At 44.5% G+C, this 16,187-nt stretch overlaps 1 protein-coding gene across 5 annotated transcripts in view; it reads left to right on the forward strand.

Moving 5' to 3' along the window:
- Positions 1–16,187, forward strand: part of LOC135396516 (laminin subunit beta-1-like) — a 157,271-nt gene that overhangs the window by 61,025 nt on the left and 80,059 nt on the right. For all 5 annotated transcript variants that reach the window (XM_064627532.1, XM_064627529.1, XM_064627533.1 and 2 more), the window contains 3 exons: positions 372–496; positions 4,866–5,058; positions 10,440–10,583. In XM_064627532.1, coding sequence (XP_064483602.1) covers positions 372–496; positions 4,866–5,058; positions 10,440–10,583 — 462 coding nt within the window. The remainder of the gene's footprint in view (positions 1–371; positions 497–4,865; positions 5,059–10,439; positions 10,584–16,187) is intronic.

Here is a 16,187-nt window from a genome sequence, read left to right on the forward strand (position 1 = left end):
ATTACATCAAATTGCACTGAAACTACTCCACTTTGTTGCGTAGGATTTTCAGTGTTACTGTCTGTGATGAACGAGGAGTAAAATGGCACTATAGTTTCGATTTCAACCAGCCCGGATGCGATAGTGCCTTTAGGCCTTAGATAATGGCTTTGAGGCGGTGGCCCTATTATCATATCATATTTACCCACGTGGTTGCTTCAAAGGGCATACAGTGCTGAAATTAGGCTTGTGAAACCTAAGTGAATGTCAGGGTGATATGATAGTTACACTGTTTATGGGGATATGTGTGAAAAATGTCATAATTTAAAAAAATACAACCTTAGTATCACAACATTAAAATATTTAGTTTCACTCGCAATATTTCCTTTCAGGTGACAGACATGTTGTGGTGTCACCTGTGTGTCTTGAGAAAGGAAAACGATACAAGGTGCGCATTGACTTCAAGCAGTACGACCGTGAAGTAGATACACCGAAGGCTACTATCCTCATTGACTCGGTAAGTGACTTAACACATACAAGAGTAAAGGCACGCTGAACTGCAAACTGAAGGTAGCACCTGTTGGATTCTTGATATTACGTTGAAGCATTTCATTTTCAAGTGACTGTGCAGTGGAGTTCATCATGAAAAGAGCGAAGACGGGACATCAGAGATGAACACATGACAAGGTGCTACTATCAGCTGAACTTTATTGTGGACATACACCAGTTTTTAAACATTGCAGGTGATTTAATAACCAGTTAACAATCTACCAAAGCCACTTCACTGTCAGATAATGAGATAATGTTGAGGTTGCCTTGCTAGATTGTTAACCGGTTCTTAAATCACCTGCAATGTTTAAAAACTGCTATGTGTCCTGCTATGTGTAGTAAAGTTTATAGTAGCGGCTCGTCCTCTGTTCATCTCTTACATCCCATCTTCTGTGGGCTTTTCGTCTTGAATGTTACTCAACTAGCCGAAATCTCAACGTTGTTGTGCAGTGGAGATCCTACATATCCCTATCTTCCACGGTCACGTATGCTGCACTTGCACATTTTATGCCAGTTTATGCTAACTGGAATTTCCTACTACATACTGCACTATGAGCAATATTATCAGTCATGAGGAAGTTACTCGACAAAAGGAACTCGGTACAAGTTTACCCAGTAAACCACGAACGTCTAGTGGACATCTAGAGGATGGTACACCGTGGATATTTTGGATATCTAGTAGACATCCGGATATGTCCAGCTAACGTGGAATGGATGTACTATGGATCGTCGGAAGCTCGTCCATAACTGTATAGATGGATATCTTCTGGATGTAACAGCTGGACATTTGCACATCCAATGGACGTGCTTGTGAGGCATTGCGACGTCTAATACACGTACTACGTACGATCGTACGACCGAGAAGCAAAACACCCGGAAAATGCAGTTTCCCCCTCTATGTCTCAAACGCCTGGTTTTTGTCTGTCCTCACAGACGTAAACGTCAATCCAATACCAGCCGTATTGCCATATATAGGCATCGCTGCCGCTTCCCGAGGATCACGGCTTCTTGTAAGTGAAACAAGTATCTAAACATGTTTCTAGAGCAATACGCACCTGAATTAGAACGTGTGATCGCGTCCAGGAAGGGCACTATGTTTTCTGCATGGTTACGGCTGCAACATCAGCATTCTGCGTGGAAGGTGGACCGACGTTGTTACCCACGTTACGTCGAGGGAGCACCAGGACCACCTTAAATGCCGAGACAAACGGTACTAGCTAGGTCAGTTTTTCCGAAAGCAAGACAAGGACTACAATGTTATCCGCGCGGGCCCTCCTCCTCCGTGTTCCCAACTCCCGACGTTGCAAAGCGGTACGCGTGTCCTCGAGCTTGAGTTGATTGAGTGAAATTGTTGGTGAAATGGGAAACTGGGCACAAGAGCTAGGTCATACAAAAAGATACGCACACTGAGCGGAAAGTCTTTGCGGTCGCTGTTGTCAGCACTGACGATGGCGATGCACAACTGTAACTGATGGTTCTGACGTATTATGCAAATTGCAAACTACTTTTTTAATAACTTGATAACTAACTTATTCAACAACTACTATGTTTAAGCTCTCCTGGAAAGTCCAGATGGACTTTTGAAGTTCAGCCACGTTACTGAGGCAGTGCTGAATGTGAGGGCAGTTTAGCATTGCGAAGAAAACAGGGACATAGTTTCGTGTCTTCACATTCTTTGGAGAAAGTGTCATGGCCTTGTCACAGGCAGACACCCAGGTAATTTCTTGGAGAGGGCAAAGCCTGTTGCTGCAACACTTGTACCTTATGGGTCTGCTGGGGTCAAGCGTGTTCCTGATACGTGTGCAAATAAAAGCCTCTGAACATCGACTTTCTCCTATATAAAATAGCAAGTTTATTTACGAATAACGTACCCCCCCCCCCCCCCCCCCACACACACACACACACACAATTTTTGAAATCTCCCAAATTCGGATGTTCCTAAGTTGGCAGGTATGTCATTGCCTTCACAATACATTTGAAGTGCATGGACACTCCAAATGATTATCCAGTTGTGATGACTGTTGAGATAACACAAAACTGAAGATTACAAAATGTCGAAGTACACATCGCTTATCATTATCCCTATTGCAGGTGTTGCGATATTGTGGTTTTAGTTTACATGGCAAAAATTCTCCATCCTAAAAACCCGCGATTAGCTCTCAGTGAAGCATAAGACATAAGCATATAGATAGTGCCCTACTGATTCCTAGACTGAATATGTATGCATAAAATTGTAGGTGCAGATGTTTACATGCTCAGCAGTTGGGTGTTGTTGCCGGAAACTTTTTTTTTTTTGTAATATGCAGGCAGTACATACGTTATGTTAACAAATAAGGTCCTCACTGACACTGATGTACACTATTTGTGAGTGTTGTTTGGATCCTGTGGGCCCATATCCGTTCAGTGCAGGACAACTAGGAGACATTCGTTTAATGTGTTTGGTCGATAAAGCTGTGAGATACTAATTGGTGAAGAAGGGGCTTTTACAGTACCCTTACTACAGTTGACTTAGTACTTCTATCGAGTAGCGCAGAGGACACGCCGGACTCTCACTGACTTCATAACTAAGGACACTATACCGCAGGAAGCCCCCTGGTCTCTACCGGTACCGCCCACTTTTGTACGCCTTCCAAACCTTCTGGAAAAAAGAGATCAGGTCCCCCCTCAAGTCCTCCGAGCCCATTTTCATGCTCTGGTAAACGAGAAGTTTTCTACGTTTACGGCAGCATATACCGATGGCGCATCCCAAAACAACAAGTCCGCCTCAGCATTCGTCATACCATCCGAAGGCGTAGTGCACGGAAGACGCCTTTCACATCCAACCTCCTCCACGGCTGCGGAACTCTATGCCATCCTTTTCTTTCTACAACACATCGCTGATTTTCCACCCCGGGAATGGGCAGTCTTTACAGACTCCAAATCTGCACTTCAAGCAATTGAAAATTCCGGCATACGAGGCCCATCCGCACCCCTAGTCACAGATGTGATAATGGCTTACCACACTATCTACGCAGCAGGCCACAGGCTAGTTCTCCAGTGGGTTCTAGCCCATTGTGGTGTCGTGGGGAACGAGCAGGCCGACAGTGCCTCAGAAGCAGCACTCTCGTATCGGAAACGGACCAGTATTGTTCTGCTGAGAGGAGACCGCCGTTCAATTCTCCGACGCCTAGTGACACCCCTGGCTTCCCGCCAATGGACAACCGACATTCTTCCCCCCTCTATGTTGAGCAGAGTTGATCCAACGCTCGCTTTCCGCATGCGACGAAACACCTCTTGTCAAGATGCTGCATTAATCCACCGAATGCGCCTTGATGTGGCCTTTACAGCTCAGTGGCATTACCGTTTGAGACAAGTTGACTCTCCCACCTGCTGCCACTGTGGTGTGCTTGAGGATCTGGAGCATATTCTTCTTCATTGCTCCCACTACCAACCTTCCCGAACCACACTCTCAGAGTCTCTTCGTCAGCTGGGCTCTCGCCCCTTCTCCCTATCGAAATTGCTTGGTCCCTGGCCTAATCCAGCCCAGCAACGCTCTGCGCTCAAAGCTCTTCTGACATTTCTGGACACCATCGGACTTCGATCGTTATTGTGAAGGGGCTCGTTATTTTATTCCCCACATCCCCACCAGCAATGGGGTAGAGTATAGCCTGTGGCGATGAACGTCCCCACTCTCCAAAGCCAAAATAAAGGTCTTTTTTACTTAGGATAACGGTGGGACAAGTCAGACGATTACTAATTTGGAGTGGAGTTGGACACATTTTTTGTCCAGTTTCAAGTCAAAATCACTTCCTCCAAGAATCCTATTCATCCATTCGTGTCAGCCATAACAAGTACATTTGTGTTGCTCTAGGAGTCTTATCAAACATTTTCTTATTTTATGCCCCATGAAGATACGTTTCTCAAGCAAAAGTACAGCATAAACTAGGATTTCTGAAAAGCTAAGCTAGAGCTTCCTGGTCTATATTATTTTTGCCATTAAACTGTCCCACCATTGTTCTTACAACTTCATTGAACTGTTCCTACATGCGAGCAAACCCATCGTCACCTCAGACTTCACTCTTGTGTCTCAAACATACTCTACATATTTCCGTAAGACTTGCAAATACTGTATACACCAAACGTTATGAGTTTCCCCAGTGTGACAGAAATGTTTACAGGTTAGTGCATCTCACAAGAATAAGTGAGAGATTTATCAGGAATTGACTTCGGTAGGTACTGACTTAGGCATTTTTCTGGCAAACATCTTTTTCTATCACTGTACTTTACTTTGCTCTACTGTACTGTATTTTCAGCATTCTGGAATACAGGGCTTCATGATTCCTGATGTTTGCTTGCAGATTGTGCTCCTCCCAAGGCCCAATCAGATCCCATTCTTCCATGGCTCTCCGGCAAATGAGTACCACAGGGAGGAATTTGAACGCTACCGCTGTGGACAGGCCTTCTACACAATGCGATATGGAGGACCCCTCCACGATGTGTGCAAAAAGTATCTTCAGAGCATTGGCCTTCTTGTCTTCAACGGTGCTCAATGTAAGGGTGCATAACAGTGCATACATAACATTAAATAAGTAAAGGAGATACATTGATGCAGACCTAAGGTATAATACTTAGCCCAACCCACAGAAAACCAGTGCTGCCAAACCTACTAGGTCACATGTAACCTGGTCAGAAAAAACATATACAATTGAATGGCTCTCTGCAATAATAATGTAAGTGAATATTTGCACTTTGAAGAAATAGCGAAAAGAAGATTTGAATAGGCGGCCACAGAAATTGATAAGGACATAGTAAGTCACTGTTTTGTATGACAAGTGGGCAACATTCATCTTGCAAAAAAATGACACTGTTGATCCAGCAGCTCACTTACATCATAATTGCATAGAGGAGTAGTTCTTGAAGCCGAGATCTCTCAACGATATATATGATTTATTGCATATACAGTCGCCAACCAATTTTTTGGACATGCTCGATTATTAGAACTCTTTCGCGGAACGGCCCTGGGTCCCATAGAGTTGGTGTATAAGAACGTCCAAAATTTCAGACACCGTACAGACCCTTCGCTCGATATTTTGGACTTTGTTTGCCCAACCAGCGAATCGCGAATCCCCCTCCTGGCGTGACGAAAAATATTGGCATCATCTGAAATTCGTATCAAGTCTTCAACCAACTAAATATGAGGCAAGAAAATAGACAATGATTCTTCATTTTTCATTCCTCTGAGTAAGAAGTCTGTCGTAACGCTTTTGTGTCTACATTTTTGGCCAATGGCATGATTCAAAAGGCCCAGCACTGCCGTCCGCCCGCGGTGCCTCTGTCAGTGTACAGTGACGAAATGTCGCTTTGGGAAATAGAAGCTGATGTCATCAGGCACAGCTGGAAGTCTGTTAGGATAGTATCAACAAATACAGTAAAATCTCGTTAATTCGGATTTCAAGAGACCGCAAAAAAAATCCGAATTATCAGGGTCTCCGAAATAACGAATTTACGCCAAAAAACGCTGATCTTTATTTTTGTGCTCACAAAGGTTTGTTTATGAAAAAACTGGGCAATAGTTGCCTGTTTCACAGATGTTTGCACGCGAATAGCGAGTGTCCGGACACCCGCAAGCAGTTCCTCAGCATAGGCACCATCGAGGTCGTCGTAGAAGTCCTCGAGGGTGGCTAGGGCCAACTTTTCGGCAAGGGCACATATCAGAGGTCCACTGAGCGGTAGTTTTGCATCACGAGCATTGGTTATCCACTTAAGAAGTGCGTCCTGAACTTGTGGATGAGCAGCAATGCGGAACCTCTTCCTCTTCCTCTTTCCTTGAAATTTCTCAGTTTCATAAGCTTGGAAGATCTGCGCCTCGTTTTTAATGCAAGTTCCCAGTGTGCTCCGGTTACTTCCAAACTTCTGCATTAGTTCTTGCCAAGAGAGCCCGTCCTTCAGGGATCTGAGGATTTCCACTTTTGTCACAAGGTCTTTCGCCTCGTATTTTTCTCTTTTTGCGTGAGCAAGCATTGGTCTTGTGTAGTCCGAACGCTCCTATTGAAGTATGAACGCCACGAGGAGCAGCAAGGAAGGGCAACGTGCGGCACGTGTGCAATATGGGAGGGAGAGAGGAGGAGATCGGGTGATGACCTCTCTCGATGGGAGCTTGTGCCGCTCGTTTTCGTGTTTGCGACAGCCGGTTTTCCGGCTGGGATCTCAATGGAGTTTAATGCGCCGCTCTTTTTTGCGTTTGTGACAGCTGATTGTCCGGCCTGAAATCCGAATTATGCGGAGCCCGTGTAATTTTTTGACGAATTAATGAGAGTTTCCTGCCATAGAAATACATGGTGATTTTAACCAACTGGCGGAGCCGAATTATCCGAAATTCTGAATTAACGGGGGCCGAACTAACGAGATTTTACGGTATTTCCAGTCTACTAGTGCAGAGGAAAGTTGACTTTGAAGCGAAGCATGAAGTAAAACCCTGAGACTAGGGAACACGAAGGGACAGACACAAACACGAAGTCTCAGACACAGCTCAAAATTTTGCTTCACATACAAGAAATATATACACAACAGGGGGAAGAGAAACAACCAGATGACAACCAGAGAACTTTCTCCCGAACTGACCCCTTTTTGTCCTCATCTGGTTGTTTCTCTTCCCCCTGTTGTGTATATGTTTCTTGTATGTGAAGTAAAATTTTCAGCTGTGTTTGAGACTTCGTGTTTCCTGATCTCAAGGTTTTACATCATGCATCATCTTCACCATCTCGCTTGCCTCCTAGCCATTTTTTCTTTGAAGCGAAATTTGTTTTTTCGGACTGCTCGATTATGTGGACTTTTGCGCGATCCCCGCTGAGTCCGAAAAATCGGACGGCAGTGACTGTAACAATAAGTGATACAAGCATTAGATACGTGCATGCACAATACATTCCACTACGCTTTACTCGGCTGCATATGTAGAAATGGGTACTTTCGTGAAGAGATTATTTAACCTACACCTCGCCAACCTACATTTCCGACTCAATTTGATCATTGATAGTTAAGGCCCAGGGCTTTCCGTGATTCTGCGAAATTTCACGGAATCCGGAATTCAGCTCGGCATCCTTCGTTTGACACAGCATTTTGTGGAATCCCTTATTTTGCTCAAAATTTCACGGCGTTTTGCACGGAATTTCACAGAAATTCAATTGGGTAGAACGACGCGATTGGTGCAATGTGTACGTTTGCTACGACGTGCATCGTCTCAGGAGAAGTATTGCACGCTCACACAAAAGAGCATCAGATAAAAGCGCGTGCTGCACACGCTCCCAACTGCTCCAAGGTACACATGACCCTTCGACGTATTTACTCGCATATTTTACGCCATCGCATCATTTGTGGACTCCTAGTTTAGCGCTAAAAATGGCACGAAAACAAAAAATCGCATAATTTACGCACCCGCGTTTTTGCGCACAGATATCTGCCACGTGTCTCAGCGACCGTCGCGATTGCTTTTCGCAACACCGTCAGTTCTTCCGAAGTTATTGCAGTTCTTTTGTTTGATTTGTGCACACTTTCGGGTGATGGTCCAATGATGCGATGGACAATACTGTCACTCGAACTACAAAACGCGGAAAGAAACGCTGGACAAACACGCTATGGCGAACCTTACAGCGCAACATAACAAAGTTTGCGAACGTAGTGTGCTTTCGCTAGTCGAGGGCAACTAGTGGCGTCTTCCAGCAGTGTCTCGACGCATTTCACTGGAAGATGAGTGGTTGTGGGTACTTCTTTCGCTCTTGCGTAATGCAGTGATAACGTCAATATTGGCTCTACCAAGAGCCTATATGACCGGCATACTAAAATTTTGAAATTTTGCGTCATTTCACGCATCCCCAACTTATCCGACTTTTTTTTCTTAGAAAAAATGCACAAATTATGCGAGTAAATGCAGTTGGGTGTTTGAACGAAATGAGGGTGCTTGCACCGAATTTAGCATGTATTGCGATGAAGTATTTGTCAATTCCTATAAGCTCTGTAGATGCTGAAAGATCTTTCAGCAGGTATAAAATGATTGTAGGCAACAGACTGCATTCGCTGTCAGAGGAGAACACATGATATCATGTAATGCTGAGCCACAACAGTGCTTTGAATCTAAGTTTGTAAAGTATTTTTTGTCCCACATTATCCAAGAAAAAAAGTGTTTCCCGTTTCAAGCAGGCACTGACTCCTTGCCGCGGAAAATAGCTGAATTTACAAGTCTGTTCCGCGGAATTTTGAATTTGCCGCAGCAGGAAACCAGGGGCTTATTGACCCAGGTACATAGAAACGAATGCCCGGTTTTGTGATGCAATACATGTCAGAAGCTTAAGCCAGAGATCACCACCATTTTCACCAGCACTCCTGGACGCGTTTGTGGGTTGATCGGTAACTGCCCCAGTCTAATCCTACAATTGGGGTACGTCATAGAACAGATCATACTGCAGCATTCGTGAACGGTTTTTTGGAGTCTCCTTTCTGACTGTCAGAATCCTTAGGAAAGGACTCTGACGAGAAGCTACTCTGTGAGCTCTCTATACCAATAAAATACAGCCCCATAGGGGCCCTCAAAACACTTGCAGTCGTCTGTTAAGGTGTCATCTGCTATTGTTGTGTCGTCTGCTATTGTGTAGCTGCCACCTGTGAGTCCCACGAGGCACTACAGCTTTTCTGAAACTGGAGTTTCTGCACCAATTTTCTAATGCAGCACTCCAAAAATTTTTCATACACATGTAAAGCGGGTCTGTATTTTCCGATTAAAACACTTCTTTTGGAAGCGATGTAAATTAGCTTACATCGTTATTGCAGAGAACCATTCGATTAGTCTTCTTCATATAAGCTACTTTTCCTTTGGGAAATCAAATTTCTTGTGATAACGGAGCATGCAAAATTTGTACCTGCCTGGTGTTCGTAATGCCCTTGTGCCTTGCGTTTATAACGCTTTCAAACATAATTGAAGCATATACGGTAAGTATGTAAGTGGACACAACTAAATATGCAAAAAGACAAGTGTGTATTTCCCAATTATCTTCTTTCTCATGTAGTTCCAACTTCAGCATCCCGCTTCAGCATTTTTCTTCCCTGAGCGTATTTTAGACATCTCGACTTGAGCAAATCTGCTAGCCCATATTATACTGCATGGCATTAACTATGATTGTCTCCATAGTCATGGAGATAATGAATGAATCAGTGAAACACGTCTTACAAGGAAAAATAACATTATGATAGACAACCAATCAGGTAAAGGGATTGAACACAAAGGACAAATGCTTTCTTTAAGTGCTTTTGGGGGAGAGGGGCGCAAACTCTCACCACTGTCTGCAGCATGTACAGTACAACCTCGTTAATCTGGATCGCACGGGAGCCATGAAAATATCTGAATTACCCGAATGTCGAAATATTGAACGGACGATGAAATAGTACAAGGTGTACTTTTATTTCGAAAAGAACTGGGAAGAGTTATGTGCTTTTGAGTGCAGAAATATGTCATTAAAAATAGCTTCCGTACTGCCGTCAAATGCTCACTACCCTGACCTGCCAGTGTAGAGTCATCGAAATATCTAAGGAAAAACTTCGCTACATAGCTGCATACATAGCTTTCCTGGCACAACGACTCTGGTGTGACGACAAAGAGGACATTTTGCACCATGATACTTGGTACAGAGACAAAATACATGTGCAGAAGCCTATGGTTGCTGGAAGGCAGAGCTTACATGGACATGCACAAGGTCTGCATGCCGCGCTGCTCCTAACATGGCAGTAGATTACCAATACATAAATGCTTCAAACAAATGGGCCACTGACCTACAGTATACCGGATAATATTGCTGCAGAAAGAAAACTGTACACATTATACAAGACCTACCTGTTTTTTTATCTACATGTAAGCTAACGCTGTCTCAATTCTTTTCGTGATGCAGCATGCGAATGTGATCCACAAGGCTCTCACAGCAGTGTCTGTAGCACCCTGGGAGGACAATGCCAGTGCAAAAACAACGTCATTGGGAGACGCTGCGATTCGTGCGCCCCGGGAACTTATGACTTTGGACCTGGAGGCTGCAGACGTGAGTTTTCTAGAAGTTCATGGTGCTTGCTCGTATTGAACATTCTTCCTCCATTACCTTTTATTTGCTTTTGTGTTTACGGTGGAGGATTTGACATTTTCCAAAAAAGGGAACTAACATACTCTAGTCGAGAAATGTGCTACTAAATATGTTACTGGAATAATGCAATATACTTCCAATGCCTTCCACTTATTTGATGTTGTATTTAAAGTGTCTGGATGCAATAACTGCAGATTCTGTGTAGTTTGACAGTGGTATACTTGCATTCAGAGAGTCTAATCAAACCCAAACCCAAACCCAAACCTGAACCGAAAACCGTTATTAACCGTTACCTTTAGCCGAACTGGAACTGAACCGAACCTAAATTATTGGCGCCATCTTGGAGCTGAACCGGAACTGAGCGGTTCAAATAACGGTTTACAACTACCTAAATTACAGACTGCGGGAGAAATGAAATTTGAATTACGCTATGTAGAGTCTGACTACAGGGTGATTTCACGTCGGATCAGGCAGAGTGGTCCGGTCGATTTCTCCAATTTTTTTCTTTCAAACATATATTATAGCCCTGTCCCTAGGAGGCATATTGGCACTGAAAATAGTTGAAAATAATTGGTGGTTATTTTTTAATGAATTATCATTCTGATATGGGCATTTCGACCATTGCACTTCCTACGCAGTTTGACGCCATGTATCTTCATAACTATTTGACTTATTCCGCTGAATTTTTTTCCACATATTGTCTGGGGTGCGTAGCATTGCATCCTAAGTTCTGAAGATCCAAAGGTTTGCCTTTTAGGAGATAAAAAATCGCAAAGTTGCCTCATTTGTAAAATACGGTACGTTTTGGGAACCTCACAACTCGTCCCCCAGTTGTGATACCCCAAAGTAATCTATATCATTGTGTTCATCTCGAAATGCCCTTTCTCCACATAGCGAGTACATCATATTGTGAATTAGGGCAATGCCCCCAACAGTCTTTTTGTGAGGGGTGTCTACGGAAAATGCGTAAATTCGACAGCGCGCATCCCATATATGTAGGGCCAGACGTTTTCGGGTTTAACCCTATTTCTCCCCGTTTGTACCCCCCGAATGCAAATATCAGGCTTCGGGTTAAACCCGATATTTGTGTCCCGACGATGTCAGTAAAACCCGAGAAACCGGCCAAACGTAGAACATTGAGGAGGGCGCAAGCTAACCGGACAGTCTCAATCCGTGTCGAGCTGAGCGACGAGTCAATCCAATCCAACATCTGATTTGCGCATGCGCACCAAGCTGCGGGCTTTCTGCGTTCTCCCCGGTTGTGGATGCGTCATGCGTCCGTGTCGGACGCTTTAGTCACACTTATCACACAAACTTCGTTCAGTTTTGCAACGTGCACCTTTGTGTGACGCCTATTCTTGGATCAAAGCCTGCTGTCCTGATGGGCAGACCAAAGAAGATGGCCCACGACTGGGCGAGGGAATACTCAGATCTTGAGGTTAAGAAGAAGGCGCGCCTGGACGCTTTTCAGGACTCCGGTGAAACACCTGCTGAATTCACGTTGGTTTGCAAGTACTGCTGCCTGGAGATTTCGCCAGATCCAGCAAAAAAGCCTTATGATCGCATCAGAGAGCGTGTGGCGTCGGCACGCATGGTAAATTGAAAGCGGACTTCGAGAAGGCTGAGCAGACGAAAACGAAACAACAAACCATCTTCGACATTACCGTAAGACAGCGGAGCAAGGAAACAGAAGCAGAAGGTGTTTGAGGCCTCCAAAATGAAGTTTTTAAAGAAGATAGCCACTGCAAAGATAAGCATCATTGTAGACGAGTCCCCAGACGTCATCGGCACTCCTACCGTCAACACAATCTTCTGCTACGACGACACCGAAAAAGAAGAGAAAGCAATTAGTCTTGCAGATGTTGTGCACGTGAAGGCGTTCAACAGCTATAGCATTGGTGCTGTCCTGACTTCTGTACTGAAAGAATACGGAAAAGACTGGAGCGACATGATTGCAGTCGCCAGTGACTCCGCGGAGTACATGCGAAGATGGTGTGCGATGGAGCTGGTGGTTTGCGGACAGAGTTCTTGCAGCAGGGCAGTATTTCTGGACAAATTTGCTGCGTGGGCCGTCAGCGTGTTCAAGGCTGATTACGCTTTGCGCTATCGCGAGCATGAACTCGTGGATGGCTCCTTCTGAACTGCTGAGCTGCTTCTTAGCTGGTGGCTTGCGGGCAGAGTTCTTGCAACAGGGCAGTATTTCCGGACAAATTTGCTGCGTGGTCGGTCAGCGTGTTCAAAGCTGATTACGCTTTGCGCTATCGCGAGCGCGAACTCGTGGATGGCTCCTTCTGAACTGCTGAGCTGCTTCTGAGCTGCTTCTGAGCTGGTGGCTTGCGGGCAGAGTTCTTGCAGCAGGGCAGTATTTCCGGACAAATTTGCTGCGTGGTCCGTCAGCGTGTTCAAGGCTGATTACGCTTTGCGCTATCGCGAGCACGAACTCGTGGATGGCTCCTTCTGAACTTTTCTCCCTGTCCAGCTGGCGATAGCAGACATCAAAGAGTGTTTGCTCTCCATCAACTTTCCTTTTGAGCATGATGCGAGGTGTTCCTTAATCCCATCATAAGGCTTCTTTGACGGATCAGATGGAAGCACTAAATGGCAGAACCGGCAGGGGAGCACATCTTCGCCGTCACATTTCTGCACGATCTCTAAGCCCTCGTATTGCGCTGTCCAGTCTTCAAGACTCTCCCTTTCCTGGCTCATGACAGGGTCGGTACAGCCTAAGCCAAGACCACGAAGAATGAATCGCCGCAGAGAAACTAAACTACGCCCTACCGAACGTGCGCATCTCCTCCGCACAATAAAACAAAATTCTAAACAAAACAGAGCCCATGCTACGACGCACATGCGCAATGAAGGCATTTTTGGCGCCAAGGCGGCGCTTGCTTCTGCCAATGCTTCCGAGGACAGCCGCGCGATGGTGGGTCCTGACCGATAGTTTTCGGGTTAAACCCGATTGCCTAGTGAGTCATTCGGGGGGGTAAATTCAGGTGATATCGGGTTTTACCCGAAAAAGTCCGACTTTACATATATGCCCACTCGTGACTTCGTTCATTTTACACACAAACATTTTTCATTATGACTCACAACAGCACATCAAAAATACTTTTGCTTTAGAGATGGTCGAATTTACGCTGCGAACGACGTTGAGTTACGAACCATCTCTGAAGCAAAATTTTTTTTGATGTGCTGTTTTGAGTCGACATGAACGTTTGTGAGTAAAATGGACGATGTCTTGAGTGGGCATAATAGGATGCCTGCTGTCGAATTTACGCATTTTCCGTTGACACCCCTCACATAAAGACTGTTGGGGGCGTTGCTCTAATTCACAATACGATGTACTCGTTATGCGAAGAAAGGACATTTCGAGACGAACACAATGATGTACTAGATTACTTTGGGGTATCACATCTGGGGGACGAGTTGCGAGGTTCACAAAACGTACCGTATTTTACAAATGAGGCAACTTTTATCTCCTCAAAGGCAAACCTTAGGATCTTCAAAACTTAGGATGCAATACTACCCATCCCAGACAATATGTGGGAAAAAATTCAGCTGAATATGTCAAATAGTTATGAAGATACGTGGCATCAAACTGCGTAGGAAGCGCAATGGTCGAAATGCCCACATTTGAATGATAATTCATTAAAAAATAACCACCAATTATTTTCAACTAATTTCAGCACCAATATGCCTCCTAGGGACAAGGCTTAAATATATGTTTGAAAGAAAAAAATTGGTCCGGTCGACCGGACCACCCTGCCTGATCTGGCATGAAATCACCCCACATTGGCGCAGTTCCCCCTGGAGTCCGCCCAGGACGCATACTAACCCCGAACGGGTAAAAGCGTCCACTCGTTGGTGGCCAAGGTCGTGAAAGGTGGTGGGTCTGAATCCTACCACCGGCTGTGTTGTCTGAGGGTTTCCCTAGATTTTCTGGCAGAGTTTCCAGATGAATGTTGGCACAGCCCCCTTGAAGTCTGCTCGGACGCTACTAACCACGCTGTTCCCTACTCCTTCCTCCTGTCCTCTCTTCATCTGTCCATGTCTGTACACCACTCATAGCCACACTTGCTTTGTGGCACTAATACAAAATAATAATAATACAGTCAACCCTCGATTTATGAACACCCTCGGTTCCCCGAAAAATCGTTCATAAATCGAGGGATTCATAAATCGAAAATTCCGTTAACTGAGTACTATCGAGCAAATGGAACAGTATTTCCGAGATGGGATTGTGTTTATAATGCCATATATTGTGTAATTTTGCTTTCGACCATGCATTCTTCTGTATCAATCTCACAAAGGACAGACGTTAGCGCATTCATACTCTGTTTATTATGCAATACTAAATTGTTTAATTTTGCTTTGGACCATGCCTTCCGCTGTGTCAATCTTGGAAAGAAGAGATGTCACCACATTCGCACTGGACTTGTCTCGGATTTCCTCCGGGATTTTTAACATCCGTGTATTAATCTCCGGGTGACAGAGACCACCTTATTCATCAACTGAGGTCAGGAACACTTGGTCGCACCTTGTGCGACCCCGAAAAACCCATTTGTTGTTCAGATTTCGAGGGGTTAAGAACCGAGGGTGCAATACCTGGAAAACGTTTTGTCCATTCAGGCGTCATTCATAAGACCACGGAATAATCCCTTTGAAGGTTTCTGTTGACCTCGGAACGATCCGTTCATATATTGAGGGCAAAAACGCTGGGCAACTCCTAGTTGGTTCCCAGAAATTCCGTTCATTATTCGAATATCGAGGTTCATAAAACGAGGGAAAAATGAATGGAAAAAGTTTGGTTCCCCGTGCTCGTGTTCATAAAACGAGGGAATTCATAAATCGAAGGTTCATAAATCGAGGGTTGACTGTAATAAAACACCTTTAGGGAAAAGGAGTTAACGACCAACGACTAAATTATTGTTTCTTATGTTACCTTCTGTGTGAACGAACCTAGTTCTTTAGTGAACTAAATGAATTGCCGCAACCATTAATCTCTTTCTGGACTAAGTTCATCAGGCTAAGTGAATGTCACAGAGTGGGTACTGCATTTCACACTTTGCCCTCACGGTCCTTATGTACATAATCCATGTGCATGGATGGAAATACTTAGAATTAAATTGTGATACATGTACGTGTATATCGAGTAAGATAAAATCTTGTGGCATGCATAAGACACAATTTGCTGAGAAAGAGCCACTAGTACATATATTGTGCTGAATTCTTCACGAGACCATTTATTTAGTGACGCGAGCGTGTTCCCGCTCAAGTTTCGGTCTCTCTGCATGGTAAACTGCTGCTACTGATAACAGCAATATGATGATAAATCATAACTTGTATTATTTGTATAGTACAGTAAGACACCACTTGAACGAACTATTCAGATGAACGAAGTTTGCTAGAATCCCGCACCGGAACTATATTGTAGCTAATGTAAATAATTTACAGTTTAATGAATCCCAGTGCAGTGCAAATTTCACTTCTACGTATCTTTTCTACGGCCCCACTGCGTGCGTCTTGATTCATCGTGGCCGCCACCATGTGGGCTTTGGACTAGAA

The sequence above is a fragment of the Ornithodoros turicata genome, chromosome 6, assembly GCF_037126465.1.
Source record: "Ornithodoros turicata isolate Travis chromosome 6, ASM3712646v1, whole genome shotgun sequence".
NCBI classification, from domain to species: Eukaryota; Metazoa; Arthropoda; class Arachnida; order Ixodida; family Argasidae; genus Ornithodoros; species Ornithodoros turicata.